The 27,582-nt window shown below is 38.3% G+C and overlaps 2 protein-coding genes across 2 annotated transcripts; one reads left to right on the top strand and one right to left on the bottom strand.

Annotated features, from left to right (window-relative positions):
- Positions 1 to 325: 325 nt before the first annotated feature.
- On the bottom strand, positions 326 to 18,245 carry Nup205 (nuclear pore complex protein Nup205). Its single transcript, XM_089712165.1, has 32 exons — positions 18,085 to 18,245; positions 17,629 to 17,789; positions 17,292 to 17,412; positions 16,674 to 16,851; positions 16,120 to 16,317; positions 15,918 to 15,999; positions 15,624 to 15,727; positions 15,219 to 15,483; positions 14,366 to 14,502; positions 13,872 to 14,054; positions 13,431 to 13,622; positions 12,970 to 13,087; positions 12,670 to 12,784; positions 11,886 to 12,055; positions 11,391 to 11,594; positions 10,510 to 10,728; positions 10,052 to 10,187; positions 9,277 to 9,463; positions 8,612 to 8,777; positions 7,909 to 8,021; positions 7,164 to 7,308; positions 6,685 to 6,834; positions 6,174 to 6,309; positions 5,659 to 5,774; positions 4,565 to 5,374; positions 4,021 to 4,238; positions 3,103 to 3,240; positions 2,456 to 2,681; positions 1,953 to 2,169; positions 1,444 to 1,653; positions 927 to 1,045; positions 326 to 479 (listed from the first exon to the last, which is right to left on the bottom strand). Exons 1-32 carry the CDS (start codon positions 18,098 to 18,100, stop codon positions 399 to 401), a joined length of 5,631 nt encoding a protein of 1,876 aa, XP_089568291.1. The 5' UTR covers positions 18,101 to 18,245; the 3' UTR covers positions 326 to 398.
- Positions 18,246 to 18,903: 658 nt separating this feature from the next.
- Positions 18,904 to 27,362, top strand: aft (cap methyltransferase 2). The gene is made up of 4 exons (XM_089712152.1): positions 18,904 to 19,578; positions 19,659 to 19,844; positions 25,405 to 25,525; positions 25,801 to 27,362. Exons 1-4 carry the CDS (start codon positions 19,078 to 19,080, stop codon positions 27,081 to 27,083), a joined length of 2,091 nt encoding a protein of 696 aa, XP_089568278.1. The 5' UTR covers positions 18,904 to 19,077; the 3' UTR covers positions 27,084 to 27,362.
- The last annotated feature ends 220 nt before the right edge of the window (positions 27,363 to 27,582 follow it).

The following is a 27,582-nucleotide window of genomic DNA, read 5'->3' as shown; positions in this document are numbered from 1 at the left end:
ACACACGTAAGAAGTGAAACTTCTTTATGACCTTAAAAATGTCACGAGTATGGCGTAACGCAAAAATGTCACGCGTACGGCGTAACGCAAAAATGTTACGCGTACGGCGTAACGCAAAATGTTACACTAAATTTTTGTCCAACCCCGATAAAGAAGTTTCACTTCAAAAAACCGCATCAATATCCGTTGCGTAGTTTTAAAGATTTAAGCATACATAGGGACATTTAGGGACATAGAAAGCGACTTTGTTTTATATATGTAGTGATAGTGATTAGCATGAAGGATTAGGTATACAGGGATTATCAAAACAAATAAAAAACCAAAATCAAATTACAAAAATCATTTATTTCACATTCATCCTTTCTTAAATACAAATCAACATTTAACTAAATTAAAGGTTACACCGGCGAAAACTGTATCATTGTTTTCATATCTTTTACAAGCACTTCTAAGAAACCGCGCTGCATTTGGGGTTCGTTCTGGAAAAAAAACATTATATTTAGTACAAATCGAGTTCTGTGAAACTTTCTTAATAATTGATTATGTAAATATCATTTTTAATAATTATTATTAAAATGGATATTTACATTAATTTAAATAGAGGATAGGAATTTGAAATTGTGAATAGCTCATACAGAAAGATTTATCACGTGATATTGTTTTTATTTATAAATCTATACTAATGTTATAACACTGAAGAGTTTGTTTGAAAGCGCTAATCTCGGGAATTAGTGGTCCGATTTGAAAAATTCTTTCGGTGTTAGATAGCCCATTTATCGAGGAAGGCTATAGGCTATAATATATGATATATCATCAAGCTAAGGCCAACAGGAGCGGAGCAATGCGGGTGAAATCGCACGGCACAGGTAGTATAATATATGCTGGTTAAGTTAATTAAAATAAATAAATAAATAAATAATCACCACCTTAGCAGTTTCCAACAGTTCATCAGTGAACCGATCGGTGAACACCGCCACGAGCGAGTTGCGCAGTTGTAACGCTTCTTCACCCGCCATCGCGTTTGATATAGCCGTTCGGGGTGGTGCTAGCGACATACATAAAAAAATGATGAACATACAAAATAATTATAATTTATGAACTTGGGATTGGAATTGAAATATCGCAATTTTTTTATACAGATAAGAGTTTTTTAATTTAAAATTATTGTGCAAGACTTGCAGTAATTTTTAGGTATGCAAAATTGAGCTGTTAAGGGCAAGTAGACAATAGTTCATCCAATAGACATATGATTATATTTTGCATTAATCTAAAATCTACACGAAAACATGTCCTATTGATCCAAATCATAAAACTATGATGATATATAATGATATTTAATAATAATCTATGATATTTAATATTAAATTATATTTTTCTATAAAAGATAATCGACACCATATTGAGTTAAAATAGTATAAATAAATTTAGCCTATCCAAACTCACCATTATATCGATTATTCTGCGCTGAGAACGCTGCCCTCAAATATATCCTCGTGTGCGCCCACAGCAGGTACAGCGCTGCGTGAAGCGCATGCGCACAGTGAGCACGCACCTCGCGACGCACGTGCGCTCGCGCCCGCAGCCGCGACACGACTGCCGCGCGAGCTTCGAGCGGAGCGCTCACTGGCTCCTCTTCTAGTAGCTTTTTCATGTCTGCGTTTGAATTTGGAACGTTATGTCATGGCCAGTAAATGAAATAAAAAGAAAACAATGTTTTGTTTACGTGTGTGTAGTTTTTTTTTCCACACATGTGTAAACGTGTATTTTGCATTTGAATTTGGAACGGTTACGTGACGGCCGGAGAGAATAAAAAAGGAAACAGTTTTGTGTGTAGTTTGTAATTGTGTGGCTTGCACATGCGTATATAATATTTTAGTGGTAGATTACTGGATTATTTATTAGTAAAATTTGTGCATTTTCCAGCAGCAGCTGCAGCAGGTAGATACACTAACCAGTGAGCGTCATGGACGGCACGCTGTGCAGCTGGTGCTGCACGGTGGCCAGCAGCTTGTCGTGCGCGTGCAGCCGCTCCAGCAGCCGCTGCAGCAGCTGCAGGGCCACTGCTCCGGCCCGCCGGGTGCCGTCCTCCACCGTGCTGGTGGTGCTGGGGCTGGTGGTCGCTTCGCTGTCGATCGTGTTGCGCGCGAATAGCAGCAGGTTGCAGACGATCTGTGGATGGTTTATGGAATCAGAACGAATGGAACTGTTCGTATGCTGTGTTTGAATTTGATGAGAACTATTTAGACTATAAATGCCTATCACAAAAACTAAATCTTAAAATCTACTAAATACAAACTATTCAACCAAATTAAGCTCCTTCCCCGTAAATAAATTAGTATGAAGGGGAGGCGGGACTAGATTTAAACTATTAAATCTAGTCCCGCCTCCCGTTCGTTAAAGCTCCGCTGCAGCGCTACCCACACGCTATTCCCCCCCTCCCCTTACCCACACTTACCTTATAATACAGCAGCTGCTCGTCCCCATCCCCCTCGGGCGGCGTATGGAACCGCGCCAGCAGCGCATGTGCAAGCGTATGCAGCCGCTGCAGCGCTGCTCCAGTCCGCTGCGGGCCCGCGTCAGCCGCTGCACGCACAACCTCACGCTCTGATGTACGCGCTATCACTGAGGTCAGCGCTGCCGCTTCGCTGAGTAATCCGGTGGGTGAGTTCGGGTGCGTTGACCTGCACACATGCATCATAGATTAATACAAACTCATCAATTGAAATCCCGAGTCCCGCCTCGTGATCCAAACCAAAAATATCAAATTCAGAATTAAATCAATCAATATAAACGTTTAGACATACGCATACGCATACGTATGTACGTAAGCACGCAAATCGGCACACACGTACGTAATACATTATTATTATTCAACCTATAACGGCAATGAGATCTATAAAAAACATCCTACTACTATAATTATAAATGCGAAAGTTTATGAGGATAGATGGATGTTTGTCACTATCACGTAATTACTACTGAACCGATTACAATGAAATTTGGTATGTAGGTAGCTGTTTGATAGAAGAAATCTAGTCAACTATAAAACTAAAATACACCATCCAGTCATCCCCCCTCCCCATTTTCCTAAAAATGACTCACCTCAACACCACATCAACACACTCCGCATGGCTGAGCAGCAGGTGCACAATGTGCAGCGCGCAGCTGTGGTTCTGCGTGCCGAGCGTCGTCAGCAGCGCGTCGCACAGCGCTAGCGCCGGGACTAGCATCTGACGGAACCTACACACATACATACAATCATATAGTGTACAAATTAGGACATGTACACATACATAATAAGCGTACAAATTAGGACATGTACACATACATATAATCATATTAGTGTACAATGTGCACACACATATTGAATAAGTGTACAAATTAGGACATGTACACATACATTTTATCATGTTAGTGTACAAATTAAGACATCGTTTTTTCGTATTAGGACCAAAACACAGTACAAATTGGGACCAACACATTAAATGGTTCGTTATTTTTATATTTTTGCGCTTTATCTCGTAAATTTTAGCATGCTAAAACCATCTTCTTTGTTATCATATTAAATTGAAACAAATAAGGCGCGTTTTTTTTAACTTTACAAAAATAGTAACTTTCATTGGTCCTTCGAGCCGGATCGACGACATTTTTCAAGTAAAACTTCTTTAGGCGCGTTGAAAGTAAAATCAAGGCCGTGTCATGACAATAGTATCTTTGAACCTTTTCAAAGAAGTTTCACTACGCTCTATTTTATTAGAGTAAGTCTACACGGCGCGTCGCGTCAGCGTTGCGTCGTCGCAACGAAAATATTTGACGCATAGCCGGCCACACGGGCGCTGCGCCATCGCAGCGTTACTACTACTACAACTGAGCGCTGACGCCCCCTCCCGCTTCGTCTCGGCGGCTGCTGTCCGTCACGTGTGTGTGTGAACACCTTGGTTATTTGTATGTAAAACGACGCAGCGACAGCGCTACGACGACGCAACGCTGACGCGACGCGCCGTGTGGACTTACTCTTACCTGTGTGGTACGGACGGCAGGAAAGCTGTATCCTTCGTCGCTGGTGCGTGTGTATCTGGGTGCGTGTGTAATGCGCGCAAATTCGCGAGACAAGCAAGTGCCCCAGCCGCTAGTACTGTCTCTGCGCCCGCTCGAGTGCCCGCTATCTTTATTAGTAACGCCAGTTTCGACTCGTATACGTATAGCACGCGGAGCGACTTGGGGTTCGGCTCCAATGCCTATAAAATAAAGCAAAATTTAGAACGAAAGCTTTCATTTTAACAGATGATAAACACACAATAATAAAATTATAAATTAGTACGAGGTGAATTATTATTATTTAGTTTGCATTTCAATAAAGATTTAGACATTATGCTATTGATGAATAGCTAAAAATAACAAACAATATACACACATTCGTAAAACAACTTTCAAATGGCTCCAAATGCGTGAACAGTTGCAATAAAAAAAAATTAAAAAACAAAGTGAATTTACCAGCCATTTTTTTAAACTAAACAATTAAACATAAACACAAGTTACCATGAAATACAGGCTATTCACTCACCTCTTTCAATCCTTCATCATCTTGCAGCAGACTGTCGATCAAGCTTCTCAAGTACCCCTGATTGTTCAACGTGTTCATCCAATCCGTCCCCGGGTTGATTTCTATCAACGTATCCAAACACGACAGAGCTACCATCCTACAAACATCATGGCCCCCACCCACACAGTCACTACACACTATGGAACATAGGTTCTCCCCAAAACTGTTTATAACTTCCACTACCATCGACTTCAAACTCGACTCCTCTTTGCTTGGACGCGATCGAGAACTGTCCAATCGAGAAACGTAAGTAGAATTGTTTTCCTCCTCTGGATCTGCTGCACTGGGTTTCAAATTCACGATATTTAAGAAATTTAACAACGCTCCATATAGATTCACTCGCATTTTCTGCGTTGAACCACCAGAAACCAAAATCCAGCTTAATATCTTGTGTAGTATAAATTTGAGGGTCAAAGATTTCGTTTGCATGATTTGATTTGACGGTCCGAAGAAGGTAGTTTCAAATTCCGTTGATTTCAAGTTCGATTCTCGCTTTTGCAATATGTAGCAGTGTCGTAAGTTCACTAGGAGTAATAAAACAGTCCCGGAAGCTAGGTTGCCAATTTGTGGGAGTACTTCCGCTGGTGGTATTTTGTTTAATAGATCTTGGAGTATGTTTAGAAGAAGGGTTTTTCTGGAATCTAGACTGAGAAGGTCATGCGGCGCCACACAGAATATGATCTCTGTGAGTTGACGCCACGAATCGTAGTAGTGTGTGAGAGTGGCCGCTAGATTGCGCTGTTTGTTGACTTCCGTGACATAATCCAAAACCTGGAAAAAACTTTTTAATTAAGATAATTTACTACGAACTGAAAGTGAAAAGTAACAACTTTAATGAACCACTAATCTATAAATAGAAAATAAAGTTGTGTTGGTTAAACTATTTATAACTAAAGAATGGCTGATCTGATTTGTGTGAAGGTAGCTTAGACCCAGACAAGGAAATAACACTTTTTGTCCCTAACATTAGAAAAACACAATAGGGGTGGAGCCACAACTAGTTTATAACCTTTCCAAGATTCCACCAAGTGTCAAAAATATATAAAAATATGTACCTTCTGTATCTCCCCTGCCACTAGGTTCCTCTGCGGCGCGGATGCTCTGAGCGCCTCCAACTCACGGGAGAGTAGCGCGTGCACGCGGGACACACTTATACGTTTACCACCTAAACCTGTATATAATTTATGTCTCAGCTTTTATTTGATGTGATGGCAAAGAAAAAGATCCGCTACTCGACAAATCGAAAGATATTTTTTGTGTTTGTATTGAATAGGTTCGAAAATTACTGAAACGATTTTAATGATTGATATAAAAATAGAATGCTACAAATATTTATACACTGGATTTAAAATGCTATCAAAAAACTGTTGTATTTGAGCAGTTTCAAGTAATATGGAAATCAAACAATTTTTTTTTTCATTTTCAACGATCCGGCTCGAAGGACTAATGTTGGTCCTTCGAGCCGGATTTTAAGTAATCAAAATTTAATAATAAAAAAATATTGATACTAAACTAATCCTCATATTTTTATAATTAAGCAGAATCATTGCAAACAATATGCTACAATTACCTGTAGGTAGATCGCACCCAGAAATGGCCTGCCTGAGCTGATTAGCATGGAACAGTTCCCAGCGTGGCTCCACTACAGCCGCCACGCTCATCGGTAACGCTTCTAGTGACGTGCGTATCACGCACGACTCCCAATCCTGAGAAAAATGATTATTTTCTTAAACCAAAAAAATTTTAAGGTTGTTTGTATGTGATGTTGTGAGTATAGACTGAGATAACGTAGTAGATTCATAAATAAATAGGTGAATGACTGAGTGAACGACTGAGTGAATGACAGAGTGAATGACTGAGTGAGTGACAGATTGAATGGTTGAGTGAATGACTGAGTGATTGAATGATTGAGTAAATGACTCGAGTGAATGATTGAGTGAATGGATGAGTGAATGGATGAGTGAATGACTGAGTGCATGACTGAGTGAATAACTAAATGAATGACTAAGTGGATGACTATAATGTGAGAATTGGTGAATGATTATAATATAGAATGAATGAATGATTGAGAATGAACGAACTTGCGGCGCGTGGTCGTGCGGCGAGCGGGTCAGTGCGGCGAGCAGCGCGGCGAGCGCGGCGTGCTGGCCCGTGCCGCCGGCCGCGCCCGCTTCGCACGCGCACGCGCGGAGCACCCACGAGCGGGCCGATAGTGTGGCTGTGGATGCCGTCTGCCAAAGGAAATAGCTCGTTAAATAAACAGGACGTACGAGCCTCGTCAGATTTTAGGAAAAAAAAACAATTTTTATCTGTAAATTGACTAGAAAAGGAGGAATCGTCAAGTTAAGCTAAACGCCATTTTTCCAATATGGTGGTGCGAGCGGAAAAATTATGAGGTAGCAAAGTGAAATTTCGAAAAAAAAATTATAAAATTAACCATTTTGAAGAAAACTACCAAGGTAATTTTATTACAAGTACTAAACTGATAAACTTAATAAATTGGAACAACAAAAAAAAACACAAAAACTGTCGTCTTATGATAAAACAAAACACAACTCACTTCTAGTTTTATTGTGGCCTTCACATGTCTAGCCAGGAAGTAGTCCCTCGCGCGCAAAAGGCGGAGCGCCGGGGGCGAAGTCGCCGGGCGGGCCACCAGCCAGTATAGCAGCCGGTAGCAACTCTCCACTAGTGTGGAGGCTTCCCTGATGAAAATATTTAAATAGACCAGATTGAAACAATATTGATTGATTAGTTGAGTAATTGAATGATTGATGCGTTAAAGATTGAAGAGTGGTTTAAAAACAAATCAGAAAAAAATTGTTACTATAAATTATGTTTTATAGGAGAATTATTTTCAGTGTAGGAAAGTAAGTAAGCTAGACGACCTTTCAATACTTGATAATATAATACAGCTTTAAGACATTGTGGTACGTGAGTAAATTGAAGTCTAATTTTTTGATTCACACGAGGACATTAATAAGGATACATCGAAAGTAAGATAATTCAACAAATCTACACTTCCCTTAACAAAAAAAAATGTGTGTGTGTGTGTGTGTGTGTGTACTAGTGTACACACGTAAGAAGTGAAACTTCTTTATGGCCTTATTTTTCAAAAAATAATTTAATATATGCAACTTTACAGAAATACGTCGAATCACGCGTGGTAGGGATAAGAAAAAGATGGCGCGTAACGAAAAAATGTTACACAAAATTTTTTTCCAACCCCGATAAAGAAGTTTCACTTCAATTAACACGTTAACATACAATACAAATCCCCCCACCACGTCAATGCGCATACGCACCTCTCAGCACTCCCATTCTTGGCGATATACGTGTCCAATATATCGAGTATGGAGTGAAGGCAGGTACGCGGAGCGCCCGCTACACCCGCTTCGTGTAATGCGCTACGAGATACCTGAAAAAGCATAAAGTAGGTAAATGTGTATGTAAGGTACAATATACACGTTATAGACCGCTGTCAACTTGCTGATAATGTCCCTAATTACTACTAGCTTAGCATTCATTTGTTATTTAACTGGAAAGAAAGCTCACATAAATAAAGACAACAAAGGAAATTGTGAAAATGATAGTAATCGATTGAATTTCATGATAATTTTGTTGTTTTCCGACTCGAAGGACTAATTTCAAGAATTCAATATTTGACACTTGTTGGCGTAGTTTTTATACTTTATTTGACATTTTAACATAAAAGCTTGACAAAACCAACAGAGAAGAATCAGGCCATAAGTTCAGTGATCCCATAAAATAAATATATTTTCCAGCTCGAAGGACTAATTGCACAAATTCACTATTTTAAATAAATCTTTCTATGATTTACTATTTCAACAGATAAGTTAAATGAAGACTTTTTGAGTAGGTATGTATTTAAAATCCCATCACATTTGTGTATTTTCCGGCTCGAAGGACTAATTTCTTGCTTTAATAAATTTTAACCTAATAACGACTGCTACATTTGAAGAACACGTTAGTTATAACAAGTCATACGTCATCATGAAGCTGGTAGCCCAGCAGGAAGTGCGCGAGGTTGTGCGGCGCGGCCGGCAGCAGCTGCAGTAACAGCAGCACGATGCCCTCCTTCGCCTGTCTGGTGGCCGCCACGTTCTCTGGACTCCCCCACTCTTCCGCTTCGAGGCATTCCACGAAGCCGTGCCTGCGATAGATAGAAAAGATGCTTTATTGCTTGTATTGGTGTTTGAACATTTTGGTGTGTGTAGCGTACTACATACTAAATTACCCCGGAAAACGTATTTTCCGGGGTAATTTAGTATGGACAGTTTAGCTCTATAAGGTAACCGTCTACAGCCCGCATTCAACTTGTACCGCGCAGCCTGTTTGCAACAAGCAGCTCGCGCCTGGCTACACCGTGTAACCCATCAGCAACGTTCATCACTCGGCTGCATCGCGTAACTCTTCTACATCGCGCAGCCCATAGGCAACACGCAGCCCAGTAGCACACTTGCACCAAACAGCCCAGCTGCAGCACGTAGCTCACACACTCACCGCACTTCCGGCGCCCTGTGCGGCGTGAGCGCCACACACTCGAGCAGGTGGCGGGCGCAGTGCGGCGGCGCGGCACAGCAGCGCCACTGCTCGGGCCGCAGCTGCCGGTATCGCGCAGCCCAGCTGCAGCACGTAGCTCACACACTCACCGCACTTCCGGCGCCCTGTGCGGCGTGAGCGCCACACACTCGAGCAGGTGGCGGGCGCAGTGCGGCGCCTGCAGCGCGCGGCACAGCAGCGCCACTGCTCGGGCCGCAGCTGCCGGTATCGCGCAGCCCAGCTGCAGCACGCGGCAGCACGTCACCAGCCGGTCGCTCTTGTCCGGGCCCAGGGGTGCTACAATACGCAACGAAATACACAAATAGTAAAACAGATGTAAGATCCGGCTCGAAGGACCATAAAAATGATCCTTCGAGCCGGATACCACTGCTTATTAATAAAAAAACACTATTGTACAATGCACGGATACAAAATACAAATAAACACAAAAAAGAATGGTTACCATACAAATTGGCGGTCTTATCGCTTTGAAGCGATTTCTTTCGCTACTTGTGGATGGAATGTGGTAAAAGCCAGACTTGAATGCAAGCCATTGGATAAAAAGCAAGTGACGACCAGTTTATATTGAAGCCAAATACCAACAATATAAATATCTTTATTTTTCTGCCACTTGATAGAATAAATATTATTTGAATCATAACATAACTAAATATGTAAAATACATACTCAATCCCTACTAATATTTTAAATGCGAAAGTAACTCTGTCTGTCTGTCTGTTACGCTTTCCCGCTTAAACCTCTCAACCGATTTTGATGAAATTTGGCACAGACAATCTTTAGACCCTGAGAAAGAACATAGGCTACCTTTTATCAAAACACCACGCGGGCGAAGCCGCGGCGGAAGCTAGTTCAATATAAACTCACCAAGTATAAGTTTAGACAGTCCAACGAGCATAACAGCGCGGTTCGCTTCTGTCGCAGCGGCCGTGAGAGAACGTTCGAGCGCCAACGCGCGCTCTAGTATTTGTAGCGTGCTTATAAGCGTCTCTTGTACGTATTTCTGTGAAAAAATAAAGATTACACAAAAATTAACCTCAGGTAGGTTGACAATTATTTTAAAAAAGATGATTCAATAAAAAATAATACGTACAAATCAATATTGATCAAGAAAAACCTCATTTACATTTTACAAAATTAAGTAATAAATAACTTGTGCTTCATTTAAAAATCTAAATTATTACTCAACTAAACTTCAGTAAAATTTTCAAACTCAACCTCAAACATTTATTTATTCAATTGGACTTCTTATAAAAGCACTATTGAATCATCATAACATTTTTAAACTTACTGATACTTTAATTATTATCATTATTTGCTCTCACCTGATCTTCCAGCGGCTGTTTATCCATCAGCTCAAACGCCTCGTCCAGGGTGGTCAGCACGAGCCGCAGCAGATCAGAGTTGGTGTGCAGGAACATTAACAGGCGAAACCCGGGTGGCGGGTTCGAGTCCGGTTCCTGGTGCGCGGGGGGGAAGTCCGCAGCGCTCGGCTCGTATTGCTCCAGCCAGAGAGTGAATAGACGGAAGCAGCGAGCTAACATCTGATGGGAAAGGACAAGATGTTTATATTAAAACTAGCTGCTCCGCGCGGTTTCACCCCCGTGGCTCCACTCCTGTTGGTCGTAGCGTAATGATATATAGCCTATAGCCTTCCTCGATAAATGAGCTATCTAACACCGAAAGAATTTTTCAAATCGGACCAGTGGTTCTCGAGATTAGCGCGTTCAAACACTCTTGAGCTTTATAATATTAGTATAGATTTATATTTAGCGTTAAATTGTTGAATATGTTTCGAAGGACCAAATCATTGTATGCCAATTCGTTGGCGAATCGTGCGGACGTAATTCTCATATGTAAAACCTTTGAAGCACAATTCTGGCAAATAATTTTTTTCATTTCATTTTCATTTCATCAAAATCTCTGCAAATATCATATTGAACTATTGTAATTTACTTTCAGTGATTCGATCACATTAATTCATTAATTTATTTTTCTGTTGATTTTTCAATTATTTTTTAATAAAACAACGAGATTTTTTAACAACACTAGCACACACTGCTTTCTCGTGCTTTTCGTAGATACAAATTATAAAAAAGCGAGCATCACACACATTTATACATTCAAAATTTCTATAACACTAAACAGCAACAATTTAACACTTCCATCAGTACACTATGACACTAACACCAACACTTCTACTAACCTGCCACTTGTCCTGGGGCTCCACATAGGGGCGGTGGGGCGCGGGCAGGGCGAGGCGCCCCACCACGTGCTCCACGTACGGGTCGAGCCCGGGGCGCCGCGCCCCCGCGCCCAGCGTGCGGGGCAAGGGCGCCGCACTGCACAGGGACTCCAGGAGCGAGAGGAACGCGAGGGAGAGCGGGTACTGCTCCATGCGGCACTCCACCTGCACACCAATGGTGAAATACATGAAATTTATTTTTAAGGTCATATTAATTATGATGCTTGTAATAAAGATATTGATGGAATAATTTTACAAGTTCATATACATAAAAAGAAAAAAGTATTTTGTGGAAAACGGTCCAAACTCCGCTATGCTGTTAAACTCAAAAGAGTACAACAGGGTTGATTTTGCGTTTGGCCTGCAGTATTCGTCATCAATCTACCTATTTCTGATCCCCTTTAGACGCCATCAATAATGAAATGAAATGAAATGAAATACGTAATCTTGCCCTACCTCGAGCAGGTCCGCAGCAAGGGCCCGCTTATCCCCCGCGGCGCACACGAGCTGCTGCGCCTCGAGCGCGGCCCACACGCGCGGCGCAGTGCTGGCCCAGCGGCCCAGCGCGCCCACGCAGCGGCACAGCTCCGCCTTCAGCTGGATCGGCACGTGGCAGCATATCAGGCCTGCGGTAATAGTTAAAAAAAGTTGTTTGTAAAGTAGGTTTACGATCGAGATGTTTACGTGATAACGTCTTATTGGTGGCAGCGCTCGAGATGAGACGGGAGATCGGTCCGTCTCTCTCTCGTTATACCTGCGATCGCGCTCGTGAGGTTTTGGTGTGACACAAGTTTCTGAACATGTCACCCGACTAAAACGATTTTAAAAACGTTATCACGTCAAAATTATCAAAATTCATATCAAAAATGCGTCATAAAATAAAGGAACAGAATACATGAATAGCATTAGGAACATATTATGATAGTAACAAAGCCAAACCGTCCAAACAGGTATGGGTAATTAAATAACGAGCAAGAAAAAGTTCATAAAGAAAAATGGTCCTTCGAGCCGGATCGTTAATTAGTTTGATAAAAAAACACAAATAAACCACACAAAAATCAATAATAACACGCATCAGGAACACATCACGATAGTAACAAAGCAGAATTATCTAACGGTAATGAGTAATTAGATTGCGACCAAAAGAGAAAAGTTCATAAAGAAAATGGACCTTCGAGCCGGATCTGTAACTAGTTCGATAAATAAACCACATATAATAACGATAAAAAATATAACTCACCAAACATGACATTGACAGCATCCCACTGCATATTTTCACAGATAGTTATGCACGCGGCTTCGTCTATGTTTGCGACGGCGGCTATCAATTTTAGCGCTCCAATCATCGCTTCCACCTGAAAACAATATTATGAAATGTACTTTTTTAGCTGAAATAGAGATTTTATATCATCTTCTTTACAAAATTTGGTTTTACGGTGATTTGTTCGTGTTTTTCGTATTCGTAGTCCGATCCGAGTCCGTCGTAGTTCGATCGCTCGAGTACCATTGCCAATTTTTTTCCAACATTTCACTAGCTCACCTCTTCTTGTCTAACAAGCAGTTTAGCTGGCCGCGCCGCTGGTGTGATCAGCGCGGACGCGCCCAACGACGCCGTGTGCGCGTGCTCCGCGAACGGAGTGGGGTCTTGACGTAGATTGCTGCAAAGTAATTGAACATTTAGAAAATATGTACGTATACAGGGTGTCCCGTCGTCAATATATTGAACACAAGGGAACTGATATATTTTCATACGCTGATTGTGTAAAAAATCACATAATCCCGGATGCATTTCTTTTTGTATTGAGTATCTTAGTGTATCTTGTCAACTTGGATAGCCATAAGCTCGCGTCATTTGCAGGCTGCAGCATAGCGTGATGCGGCTCCATGCGCACGCGCAGCGCACTATAGTAGCCACTTTTCGCTACTCCTGCACATCTAGTAGTCCTGTACGACGTAAAGCAGTGTGCAGGCACCCCATCAGTATCAGTACTACACACTCACCGGTGGTAGAGCGCGAGCGCGGTGAGCAGGTGGTGCGCGGAGAGCGCGTCGCGGCGCGCGAGCAGCGCCCACGTGTGGCGCGGCGCGGCCAGCGCGGCCAGCGCGCGCAGGTACGCCGGCAGCAGCGCCGCTACCACCACCTCGCCCGACAGACGGACGAACTTGTACAGCGTCGCCGCGCGACCGCCGGCCCTTGGAAAAGTAAAAAAAAATGCAAAAAAATAAAAAAAAGTGCCAAACATCCGCCATTTTGATATTCCCAATCCCCCAACATGAATTTAGAACGTGATAATAGCCAACAATACATAAAAAAACTTAAAACACAAAAGAAACGATCAAGCAAACCGCTCTCTCTATTAATACGTGAATACAACAAAAATTTCATACAAAAATCACTCAAAAAGTCGCCCCCTCCCTAACTACTAAACCCACAAGCCCCACCTGTGCGAGTGCGCAGTCGCGTCGCACGCGCGCCAGTAGTCATCACGCAGACGCAGCGGGTCGCGCGCGTACAGCCGCTCGACGCACCGCAGCAGTGCGTCGAGCCGCGTGCGGTGCGGTGCGGCGGGCGGCACGAGACCTTCTGCTGCGTACATCTGCGCCGCGCGGGCCGCTTCGTCAGCCCTGATGTTAAAATAAAACTTATTTTACTGGTCCAAATAAGAGTACAGATGTGTGTACGCAAGCACGTTCTTTAGAACGCAGACATTATGATGACACGCATATATGTACGCACGCACTTTGCACGACATAGAAAATTATGATGAAATTTTAAAAGAACAAAATTAATAACTATTTATTAAGACGTCTAACAACAAAAAAGCTATTCTTTGTATCAGTAAAATCAATTGAATGTGACATTTTTTACGCCCAAAAACAAATGTCATATTTATTAATGCTAACAATACATATCATATAATAACATTTCGACTCACTTGACCCTCATCTCCATCAGCTTGGAGTGCATCAGCACAATGAAATCTGTGATAAGGGAGTGGATCCTCCGCTGGTAATATTCCTCTGACGCCACTAGGTCTGATGACAGTATCATTTCATCCAGATATTCAAATACCTGCAAAATAACATTTAAAAAATATTTTTTGCTTTGTATTGATTTATAATACTGATACAGCATAATTTTTTTTATAAAAATTATGCATTTACATAATGCTGATATTAATATGATACATTTATAAAATTCTTCCCAAATCTTTATTTAATTTGAACTAGTAGTTCAAATTAAATAAAATATTCAAATAATGTATGGTATTTTGGTAACTAATTTACTTACGAAAAAATAATTCAATTTCATCTTCCTCACATCTTTTTTCACGATTGAGTAATGAAGACATTTAAGACCACCAATACGGTTGTTTTAATTTCCTATGCTAAATAATAAGTTTTTAAGGGCTGATTTTTCAATCCTTGGTTAAAACTTATTCGTCGAATAATGTATAAAACTACCATTTTAAAAACGTATTCTAATTGCCCGTATTTGACAGTTTACGTGACATTTTAATATTATCGTGTAATACTTTATTGTACGAATAAATTTTATCCAAGCATTGAAAAATCGGCCCTAAGTGGATAAAAATGTACAATCACCTCTCCATCAATAGCCGCATCGACCAGTACTTCATCCTGATCCAGGGCCTCACACCTGGACTCAACCCTTCTTCAGCAACGACACTGGTGCCCTTTTTAATGCACTTAACGCTAGACCAAGAGCTAATTGACAAAGTGCTCATGTGCTAAATAGTAAAATTTTAAGTGGATAAAAAAGTATACCTCTCCATCAATAGCCGCATCGACCAGTACTTCATCCTGATCCAGGGCCTCACACCTGGACTCATTTCCCTTCTTCAGCAATGACACTGGTGCCCTTTTCAATGCACTTAACGCTAGACCTAGTGCCAGCTGACAAAGTGCCCGGAGACCAGAGGGTTTGCTCTCCGGATGACTGATGGGGGACAACTCGTCTAGTAATACTGATATGAGGTCTGGATCTTGGATGAGCGGGAGCTTTTTCGCTAGTTCTTCACCGTCTTCACGCCTTTAACATTTAAAATACAAGGTTGGAAGAGTTCACATAAAAATTGTACAAATATAGAATGTGAAAGAACATAGATAAAATATATTATGAATCTGGAAGAATTATTTAGTTTAGTTAATTAGTAAGATTATAAAACATACCTATGTAAAACTGAAAGATCCAACGCATATAGTAACGCCATTTGCAACGCTAGAGAAATTTCGTCCAACGCTCCCGTCGCCCCACGAGATGGTGACGTTGATTCCTAAAATGAAAATAATAATTTTATTGAGATAGAGAAGCAGGCTGGACTCATAGGCTAGTGAGTAAATCAAATGAAATTTTTCAAAATATTATAATGAAGTACCATATTATATCATTTTGAAACATTAAATATGAGTTAATAATATTTTAAATACAGATAGATGTTACAAACTACAAAATATGTAACATACCTCTGATAGCAATCTCAATAAGATGTCTCTTTCCAAACCGCGTTGTGCTGACGCTGCGAAAATTGTTCCCGCTAATAACTTTCTGCAAAAAAAATCATAAATACATAATATAAGAAAAATATATATAAATCAATGTGGTTTCATACAAAGGCAAATAAAAATATGATAGAATCTTAGACAAAAGATTCACAAAATCTTTTACCTTGTAGTCTGCATGCATGATAGTAACTTCACTTGGTATCGCCTCGGGGGCAAAGCCCTATTCCGTCTCAATAGATCTATTTCGTTATCCAATGGGTTACGGAGAGCATCTAACACATTGCCCAGTAGACCATCTGATATGAGCTGTTCCACATAACGTGTGACATAGGTTATTATTTCTTCTCGAGCATTTACTGACCTGAAAACAAGATAAACCTTTTTATTTGAATTTTCCTTGTAGCTTCTTGCAAGTGATGGGTACATATTGCTTTGTTATTTAAAGAAAGTGACCTAGTTTGCATACACAATTTTAGGCCAACCTGATATGTAATTTTTAAGAAAAGAATAATCGTCAGTTTCTATTTACTTTAATTCTACATTAACTAACATATACCACAAGAATTTTGTTACAGACAGACAAGGCTGCTTGTTCCTTGAATTGTAGTTTCTTTGAAAAGTAAATTAAATTCAAAAAGTATGTTTGTAAATTAAAAAAATTCTCAATAATTCATTCATAAGTTCCTAAAAAAAAATACACATATCTAAGTATCTTACCATGACACCCCATCTCTCGCCATAACAAGTTCCCTTAAAGCTTGCACCAAAGCCCTACGTCCTTCATAGTACAGAATGATGGCGAGCAGCCCCCGAGCCAAGCCAGGCTGTTTAGGACTCTGCCGCTGTGCTGTGTGCAGCAGTTCCAGACATGCATATTCATTGGCATTGTACATATCTGTAAACAAAGAGACGTAACATCTATTACTGTAGTACTGCAAAAGTAATTATTTAAAAATAAATTCATATCTTAATATAAATAAATCTCGTGTCACAATGTTTGTCCTCAATGGACTCCTAAACCACTTAACCGATTATAATAAAATTCGCACACCATGTGCAGTTCGATCCAACTTGAGAGATAGGATAGTTTAAACATGTAGGTACCACGGGCGAAGCCGGGGCACATATAGATGAAATGGTGGATCTTTCTCACATAAACTGCTCCTATTTATGAAATTTTACATAGATAATATTATAGTATTATGTGATATCCAGCCACATACATTGTTTAATCAAATTAAATGATCCTTAACTATATTTTAGCACTTTAACAAACAAAGATTTAAATGAATTTCTAAAAATAACAATGATATTGAACAAGAATCAAAATCATACCAGATATAATGATAGCTTCATCTACAAGCTCTTTGGACAAAAATGTCCGTCCAACACTGGGAAGATTCACACCTTCAGTTATTCCTCTTTTTATCTCTTCTCTGCTAGCTGGGTTTTTTGCCTATAATAATATAACATGGAACATAACAATTAACAATCCAATTTTAAACTTAACAGATTTTTTTTTAGTATAGTACTTACCTATTATTCCAAAACCATGTATTGAATAAAGCCATAAAAAAATTCCAACTATATTATATTATTTAATTACAAACAGATATTACTCTATAAACACTTCTTTTGTTATCGTAACTAAACCAAATAAATCAATACTTACTGGATTCTTAAGCAAAGCCAGGAATGTCTGTTTGTGCCTTCTAAGCACTGACTCAAAAGTGTGCACTGCGTATGGCACTCCTTCACTTTCATTTGTGAGATAACATTCAACTACTGCCACCAATTCCTTGTAGGGTGTCCACAGGTCTTCTGTTGTTGTACCTAATCGAAAGTTTCGTATGAATAAATGTTTTTATAGAATAACTGCAGCTCGTTATTTACACTCTAGGTTTTCATGACTCTCAATCATGAGGAAATAATTGGATAGGAAGCAAGTAATACCAATCAAGATATATTTGTACTGTTGATTACTATGAAAGTACATAGAATTCAAAAGCGTTGCTAATCTTAAAATAACAATATTAAGCTCTAAAGTAAGTATTACGATGTAAAACCTTAAATTATACATTATTTTGGTAGCCGCCAAATGGTAAATAGGTTATGTCTGTTTTGTTACCTTCGTTCAAATCCATGATAGAAGCCTAATATTAATAATATTTCACAGTAAATAAATAACAAAACTTATCATTTGAGGATTTAAACATCTACTTTTGCTGCTTTGAATAAATATTACAGAACAATAACGTTCGGCTTGTTTGAATAGTAATGTCAACTCAGAACTTCAGAAGTCAAATCTGAACTGAAATCTGAAATGCCAGTTGAAGTTGTCAAAATTCTAAGATTGTCTATGGATAATGGATGGGAACAAGATGACAAGATGGGATGGGAACACCATTCCTTGAAGTTAGGGTGTATTCAGAAAGAAAGCTTGAAACTTATAAGCGCTTATTGGCGCTTGTCAGCGCTGGTAACTCGCGCAGGAAAATATATGAACACTAAATATATAAGCGCTGATCGGCGTCGACAAGTTCCGATAAGCTTCAACAAGCGCTGGGCGCTGCCATATAAAATTTGTTTTGGTATGCTTCAACCTGCTTCCTTTGTGTAGAACGAACCAGCGTTGACAAGCGCCGATAAGCGCCGATAAACGCTTATAAGTTTCAAGCTTTCTTTCTGAATACGCCCTTAGAACACAGAGAGAGTCTATTTTTATTAATTATATTAATTATAAAAGACGTATATGGAATGTGTATTGTTTTTTGGCACAATAGCATCTTTAAAATACTGTTTGTACCCGACATGTAAAAAATTAGATATTTTATAATATGAAAAGATTCGGATTTCTTTTCGATGACTAAAAATATTTTACATTTAATCTGTAATCTTTGACAAATATAACTTGTTAAACTGTGATGTTTTTAATCTGTGATTTTTGTAAATATTGATTTCACATGGCCGTTGTTTGTTTTCTTTTCGAATTACGTTTTAAAAAGCTAATATCTTTATAATTTATCAAATAAATCAATTACTCGATTTCCTATTAATATGCAGTGTTTCAATAAAAATCAGAAATAGCAACGAAGCTATTCATTATCTAGTCTACTGTTACATGTCCGACGCAATAATGTTCCATAAAACAGAAAATTCCTTTTTTCGTCATAAATTTCCAAAGAGTGATGACTTTGAAGAAGAACTTCACGATTTGTTCAATAAGAAGTACCAATTCCAATTCAATAGTGAGTGGAAGCTGCCGGACCGCGGTTCTTGGTTCTCCGCACCACCATGGAAGGTTAAAAACTTGGAGACCATGAAAACTCGTTTGAATTTTCATAAAAGTCAACTAAATGACTTCAGTATTGAGGAATGGAGTAGTCATACACGCCGACGCAACCCTGCAGGTGAAGTTAGTTGGAAAGTGCGATGTCTCGTCAATCCAGAATTCTTGACACAAGCTTGGACGAAGTTCTACGAGTGTGCTTGCACGTATAACATTATGCCACAAGAGGCTAGAGATTCTAGGAAATTCGTCTCACTACATTTGTGTGAAGCGCCGGGTGCTTTTATTACATCTTTGAATCACTATCTCAAGTTACATCATGAAAGTCTTCAAGTAAGAAGCTTTTAGCTTTCATACAAATATATTTAATTAAGAAATATGTGTGATAAGATATACATAATGTTTATTTTTAGTGGAAATGGCTGGCAAATACTCTCAACCCATATTATGAAGGCAATTCGCCATCAAACATGATCAGTGACGATCGCTTCATGTTCCACACTCTTCAGAATTGGTACTTTGGCGTGGACAACACAGGCAACCTGATGAACTGGGAGAACTCACAAGCTATTGTTAATAGAGCCAAGAGTCTTGGAAAGGTATATCTATTGATTTTATTGTCACAACTAGCTTCCGCCCGCGACTCCATCCGCGCGGATGTCGGTCTTCGCGTGGATGGTTTATTTCTCCATTTTGAGTAACTCCAACAATAACATCTTATAAATATCTATTGGACCCAAATACGGCTAGGCCTATAATAATACCCAACATGTGTTCGCGGTTCTATAGAACAACGTCTATGGATAAAACTGAAAAATTAAGATTGTTTTTTTTGTACGTATTTTTCCAGAATAAAAAGTATCCTATTTTACCTCCAGGATAATTAGGTATAATTATACCAAGTTTCATCGAAATCGAACCGTTAGTTTACACGTGATGTCTTCACATACAGACAGGCAGACAAAAAATTTTTTAATCACATATTTGGGTTTGGTATAGATCCAGTAATACCCCCTGCTATTTATTTTTTCAATATTTTCAATGTACAGAATTGACCCTTCTACAGATTTATTATATGTTAAGCTCTCCATGCGATTTTATGCGGTTATCAATTCGGCCGGTATATTTTTTTTTGTATAAAAACTATAAAATTTACATAACTACTTTAACAACTACATTAAATCAAATATTATATGATACTAGCTGTGCTCCACGGTTCTACCCACAGTGCTCTGCTGCTCGCTCCTGTTGGTCTTAGCGAAATGATACTTAGTCTATAGCGTTTCTTGATAAATCCATACTAATATTATAATTTTATAAATGCGAAAGTAACTCTGTCTGTCTGTCTGTTACTCAATCACTCCTTAACTACTGAACCAATTTGCATGAAATTTGGTATAGAGATATATTTTGATACCCGAGAAAAGACATAGGCCACTTTTTATTGCAAAATATGTACAATAATATTATGTAGTAGTTAATAATATCAAATCTTTTTTATTTCTTACTTTTCCGTTTTTGAAGTCTGTTGTTTTTTAACGCATTTAATACTTTTTAGTGTATTTTTCAACACGAATCAAACGAGCCCAAACTCGATAAAGTTGAGTCAATATATTACTGAGTGCCTATGGCCACCTTCCGATTCCATCATCAAATCAGCTTCATGTCATGATAATGTTTCATCGCTATCCAATTTACATAAGTATACAAAAAATTTCAGCTTAATCGGTTACCGGGAAGTGAATCAAAGTTACTTGCTACATATCAACTTAGTCATCGAGTACAGACAAAAATGCTCATAAAATAAAAACTACTGGACCTATCCGAAAAAACATACGGTGTACATACATAAAAAAAAATATACCGGCCGAATTGATAACCGCATAAAATCGCATGGAGAGCTTAATTTTCATTAAAGGCTCTAATCGCACGGAAAGCTAAATTTTCACAAAAAAGCTCTAATCGCACGGAGAGCTTAATTTTCACAAAAAACTCTCATCGCACGGAGAGCTTAATTTTCACAAAAAGCTCTAATCGCACGGAGAGCTTAATTTTCACAAAAAGCTCTAATCGCATGGAGAGCTTAATTTTCACAAAAAGCTCTAATCGCACGGAGAGCGTAATTTTCACAAAAAGCTCTATTCGCACGGAAAGCTAAATTTTCTCACAAAAAAAGCTGTAATCGCACGGAGAGCTTAATTATCACAAAAAACTAATCGCACGGAGAGCTTAATTTTCACAAAAAGCTCTAATCGCATGGAGAGCTTAATTTTCACATAAAGCTCTATTAGCACAGAAAGCTAAATTTTCACAAAAAAGCTCTAATCGCACGGAGAGCTTAATTTTCACAAAAAAAAAACTAATCGCACGGAGAGCTTAATTTTCACAAAAAGCTCTAATCGCATGGAGAGCTTAATTTTCACAAAAAGCTCTTATCGCACGGAGAGCTTTATTTTCACAAAAAGATCTATGCGCACGGAGAGCTTAATTTTTACAAAAAGCTATTCGCACGGAAAGCTAAATTTTCACAAAAAAGCTCTAATCGCACGGAGAGCTTAATTTTGTCAAAAAACTAATCGCACGGAAAGCTTAATATTCACTAAAAACTAATCGCACGGAGAGCTTAATTTTCACAAAAAGCTCTCATCGCTTGGAGAGCTTAATTTTCACAAAAAGCTCTAATCGCATGGAGAGCTTAATTTTCACAAAAAGCTCTAATCCCATGGAGAGCTTAATTTTCACAAAAAGTTCTAATCGCATGGAGAGCTTAATTTTCACAAAAAGCTATTCGCACGGAAAGCTAAATTTTCACAAAAATAGCTCTAATCGCACGGAGAGCTTAATTTTCACAAAAAAACTAATAGCACGGAGAGCTTAATTTTCAAAGGAGCTATAATTGCACGGAGAGCTTAATTTTCATTAAAAGCTTTAATCGAAGGGAAAGCTTAATTTTCAAAAAAGCTATAATTGCACGGAGAGCTTAATTTTCACAAAAAGCTCTTATCGCATGGAGAGCTTAATTTTCACAAAAAGCTCTATTCGCACGGAAAGCTAAATTTTCACAAAAAAAGCTCTAATCGCACGGAGAGCTTAATTTTCACAAAAAGCTCTAATCGCATGGAGAGCTTAATTTTCACAAAAAGCTCTATTCGCACGGAAAGCTAATTAGAGAGAGCTTAATTTTCACAAAAAGCTCTAATCGCACGGAGGCTTAATTTTCAAAAAAGCTATAATCGCACGGAGAGCTTAATTTTCATTAAAAGCTCTAATCGAACGGAAAGCTTAATTTTCACAAAAGCTCTAATCGCACGGAGGCTTAATTTTCAAAAAAGCTATAATCGCACGGAGAGCTTAATTTTCATTAAAAGCTCTAATCGAACGGAAAGCTTAATTTTCACAAAAAGCTCTAATCGCACGGAGAGTTTAATTTTCACAAAAGCTCTAATCGCACGGAGAGCTTAATTTTCACAAAAAGCTCTAATCGCACGGAGAGCTTAATTTTCATAAAAAACTAATCGCACGGAAAGCTTAATTTTCACAAAAAGCTCTCATCGCTTGGAGAGCTTAATTTTCACAAAAAGCTCTATTCGCACGGAAAGCTAAATTTTCACAAAAAAGCTCTTAATCGCACGGAGAGCTTAATTTTCACAAAAAGCTCTAATCGCACGGAGAGTTTTATTTTCACAAAAGCTCTAATCGCACGGAGAGCTTAATTTTCACAAAAAGCTCTAATCGCATGGAGAGCTTAATTTTCACAAAAAGCTCTAATCCCATGGAGAGCTTAATTTTCACAAAAAGTTCTAATCGCATGGAGAGCTTAATTTTCACAAAAAGCTATTCGCACGGAAAGCTAAATTTTCACAAAAATAGCTCTAATCGCACGGAGAGCTTAATTTTCACAAAAAAACTAATAGCACGGAGAGCTTAATTTTCAAAAAAGCTATAATTGCACGGAGAGCTTAATTTTCATTAAAAGCTTTAATCGAAGGGAAAGCTTAATTTTCAAAAAAGCTATAATTGCACGGAGAGCTTAATTTTCACAAAAAGCTCTTATCGCATGGAGAGCATAATTTTCACAAAAAGCTCTATTCGCACGGAAAGCTAAATTTTCACAAAAAAAGCTCTAATCGCACGGAGAGCTTAATTTTCACAAAAAGCTCTAATCGCATGGAGAGCTTAATTTTCACAAAAAGCTCTATTCGCACGGAAAGCTAATTAGAGAGAGCTTAATTTTCACAAAAAGCTCTAATCGCACGGAGGCTTAATTTTCAAAAAAGCTATAATCGCACGGAGAGCTTAATTTTCATTAAAAGCTTTAATCGAAGGGAAAGCTTAATTTTCAAAAAAGCTATAATTGCACGGAGAGCTTAATTTTCACAAAAAGCTCTTATCGCATGGAGAGCTTAATTTTCACAAAAAGCTCTATTCGCACGGAAAGCTAAATTTTCACAAAAAAAGCTCTAATCGCACGGAGAGCTTAATTTTCACAAAAAGCTCTAATCGCATGGAGAGCTTAATTTTCACAAAAAGCTCTATTCGCACGGAAAGCTAATTAGAGAGAGCTTAATTTTCACAAAAAGCTCTAATCGCACGGAGGCTTAATTTTCAAAAAAGCTATAATCGCACGGAGAGCTTAATTTTCATTAAAAGCTCTAATCGAACGGAAAGCTTAATTTTCACAAAAAGCTCTAATCGCACGGAGAGTTTAATTTTCACAAAAGCTCTAATCGCACGGAGAGCTTAATTTTCACAAAAAGCTCTAATCGCATGGAGAGCTTAATTTTTACAAAAAGCTCTAATCCCATGGAGAGCTTAATTTTCACAAAAAGTTCTAATCGCATGGAGAGCTTAATTTTCACAAAAAGCTATTCGCACGGAAAGCTAAATTTTCACAAAAATAGCTCTAATCGCACGGAGAGCTTAATTTTCACAAAAAACTAATCGCACGGAGAGCTTAATTTTCAAAAAAGCTATAATTGCACGGAGAGCTTAATTTTCATTAAAAGCTTTAATCGAAGGGAAAGCCTAATTTTCACAAAAAGCTCTAATCGCACGGAGAGCTTAATTTTCACAAAAAGCTCTAATCGCACGGAGTGCTTCATTTTCACAGAAAACTAATCGCACGGAAAGCTTAATTTTCACAAAAAGCTCTAATCGCACGGTGAGCTTAATTTTCACAAAAAGCTCTAATCGCATGGAGAGCTTATTTTTCACAAAAAGCTCTATTCGCACGGAAAGCTAATTAGAGAGAGCTTAATTTTCACAAAAAGCTCTAATCGCACGGAGGCTTAATTTTCAAAAAAGCTATAATCGCACGGAGAGCTTAATTTTCATTAAAAGCTCTAATCGAACGGAAAGCTTAATTTTCAAAAAAAGCTCTAATCGCTCGGAGAGCTTAATTTTCACAAAAATCTCTAATCGCACGCAGAGCTTAATTTTCATTAAAGGCTCTTATCGCACGGAGAGCTTAATTTTCACAAGAAGCTCTAATCACACGGAGAGCTTAATTTTCATAAAAAGCTCTAATCGCACGGAAAGCTTAATATTCACTAATAAAAATAACTGCGTTAAAAACAACCGACTTCAAAAACGGAAAAGTAAGAAATAAAAAAGATTTGACATTATTATTTACTACATATTATTTATATGTGCTATTTATTAAAAAGGTTTGATGTCGGTGCACGGGCTTAATACTAAGTGCTTAATGTTCGGCACCAACTTCAAACCTATTTAATAAATAGCACATCCATACTTATATTATAAATGCGAAAGTAACTCTGTCTGTCTGTCTGTTACTCAATCACGCATTATCTACTGAACCAATTTGCATGAAATTTGGTATAGAGATATTTTGATACCCGAGAAAGGACATAGGCCACTTTTTATTGCGAAATATGTACCACGGGCGAAGCCGGGGCGGACCGCTAGTGGGCTATATAACAACAAATAATTTTTCAAGTTGGACCAGTACTTCCTGAGATTTGCGCATTCTAAGAAACAAACTCTTCAGCCTTATAATATTAGTTTAGATTATAAAACTTGCAGTTATAATTATTCATAGTTATATGGGTCATATAAAATTCACATCTTTGAATGAATGAATTCCTACATAAAACATATACACATTTCAAATATACAAGTTCTGTTTTCTCAATGCAGGTATTGCTGGTGACAGCTGATGGTTCCATAGACTGCATGCAGAGGCCTGATGCTCAGGAGGAAGTCACATCACCGCTACATTATTGTGAAATTGTCACAGCCCTACAGTCTCTCAGTAAAGGTAAAGTATTGATTTAATGGTCAGATTGAAATTGAGAAGTATTATATTATTGTATTTTGAGTATGGGTAGATTTCATTAAATTGTCTGTGAACTGCCAGATTGAGTTTTTTTAAATAATTACCTCAGCCTAACAGTTTCTTTAATCCATCAGGAATCACAGACACAATAGAAAATCTATTGTGTCGCGGTCGGATCTGGCCGTTCGGGGCTCAATGGGTTAAATCTATTACCATAAAAAATATTTACTAACTGCTATTTCTTTTTTTCATTTCAGGTGGAACTCTAATTTTCAAATTGTTCACCATTTTCGAACATTCAACAGTGTGCCTGCTGTACCTTCTGAATCATTTGTTCAAAGAAGTGAACATTTACAAGCCAATCACATCACGTCAAGGCAATTCTGAAGTTTACGCCATTTGCCTACGCTACAAGGACAATATACTTCTTGAAGAGTTTTTGCCCAAACTACAATCTACATATGGTACTGAACTATACAACGAACTTGCGCTATTTCCTCTTGAAATGATCCCAGAAAGCTTCATAAAGCAAGTAGAAGAATGTGCTTATTATTTCTGCTCACTACAATGCCACGTTATCAACAACAATCTCCAAGCTTACCTCATGCAAAATAACATAGCACTGCACAGAGACATCAAAAGAATAAGGGCCATGGTGGCAGCTGAGTTCATTTGGAAGTATGATTTGAAACCTATTGATAATGAACAAGAAATTCTTAAAGGTATCCTACATGAGGAAAATAAAATCAACAATAACCCTAGATATTGTAGAGGCTCATACACAGAAAGGCAATTGTATACAAAAATGTCTATGAAGGAAAAAATGAGGAACTTAAGCACTTCTCTGCAGGATGAATTATTGTCAAATCCATTGGTGTTGATCAATGAACCAATCAGGTGGATGGATCGAGATGAAAATGCTAAATTGGAGCTAACATTCACATATGGACGGCCATTACATGCTATCAACAGTTCCAAGTTCATTTTGGTGCCAATTTTCAAACTTTACCAGCAAATACTGGCTGAGGAGGAATTCAAAGAAGTTATCATGTATCAAGCTGCCAAAGAACAAGCTAGCATTGGGTTGAATTTTGATGTATCAAAAGTATTACAACTGCCTGAATATGAGTATGTGGACATTTACAGTACTTATGAGAAGAATTGCTTCAAAACTCTAGTCAATATGCTTAAGGAGATGTCTGATGAGGAGACATTACTGCTACAGAACCTAAATACTCTAACGCATTTTAATGTGAGTGTCTTATACATATTGTGCAAGGTTTGCTTCCAAAAAACAGGATTTACATCATGCGGTAATATAATACTGAGCAAGCTGGATAAAAAATCACTAGAATTGTTAAATGTGATTGATCTTGAATGCGAGAAATTTAAATCGGAGCCAAATAAAGATGTACTCAATTCGTTGCCGGTACAAGTTACTAATGTTGGTGAATTTTTCAACAATATTGTCTTCTATAATAACACATTCTACAGAAATAAATGCACAGAGTATCTTAATATTATAGAACAGTCCCTTTAAACTGAGATTTAATTTTCATATCATTGAATGTTTTATCTGTATAATATATGGAAGTAGAGGGAGTGAAATGAAATGTGATGATTGTGATTAGTAAGGGTAAGGCCATTGATATTATGGATTTCCAGAAAGATCTTAAATAATTTAACTTGAAATATTTATTATATAATATAATTTATATCATTATATTCAAGATGCATTTACAGTGTAGTAGAAAGTATTTTTTGAAGTTTTATTCCTGTAAACTAAATATTCTTGTTGTGTCCTGTTCCACAGTGTCATTAAACTTTCTAAATGTTATTTATATGTTTTTTATTTAATTTCCATATACTTAAATAAGAATAATATTATTTAAAATGCAGAAATTAAATATGTCTTCTTCTTTTCTTCACGCCTTAATTACCTACTGAACCAATTTGGATGAAATCTGGTACAAAGATAGTATGAAACGATAGAATAATTTTTATCGCGAAATTCATCATAATCAATTCAGTAATTTCGT

The sequence above is a fragment of the Colias philodice genome, chromosome 3 (assembly GCF_061535455.1).
Source record: "Colias philodice isolate Cphi_HAF_F1 chromosome 3, ilColPhil1 Martin Lab GWU primary, whole genome shotgun sequence".
Taxonomy (NCBI): Eukaryota; Metazoa; Arthropoda; class Insecta; order Lepidoptera; family Pieridae; genus Colias; species Colias philodice.
Note: the sequence above shows the minus strand (reverse complement) of the source record. Positions and strands in the feature narration are given on the sequence as shown.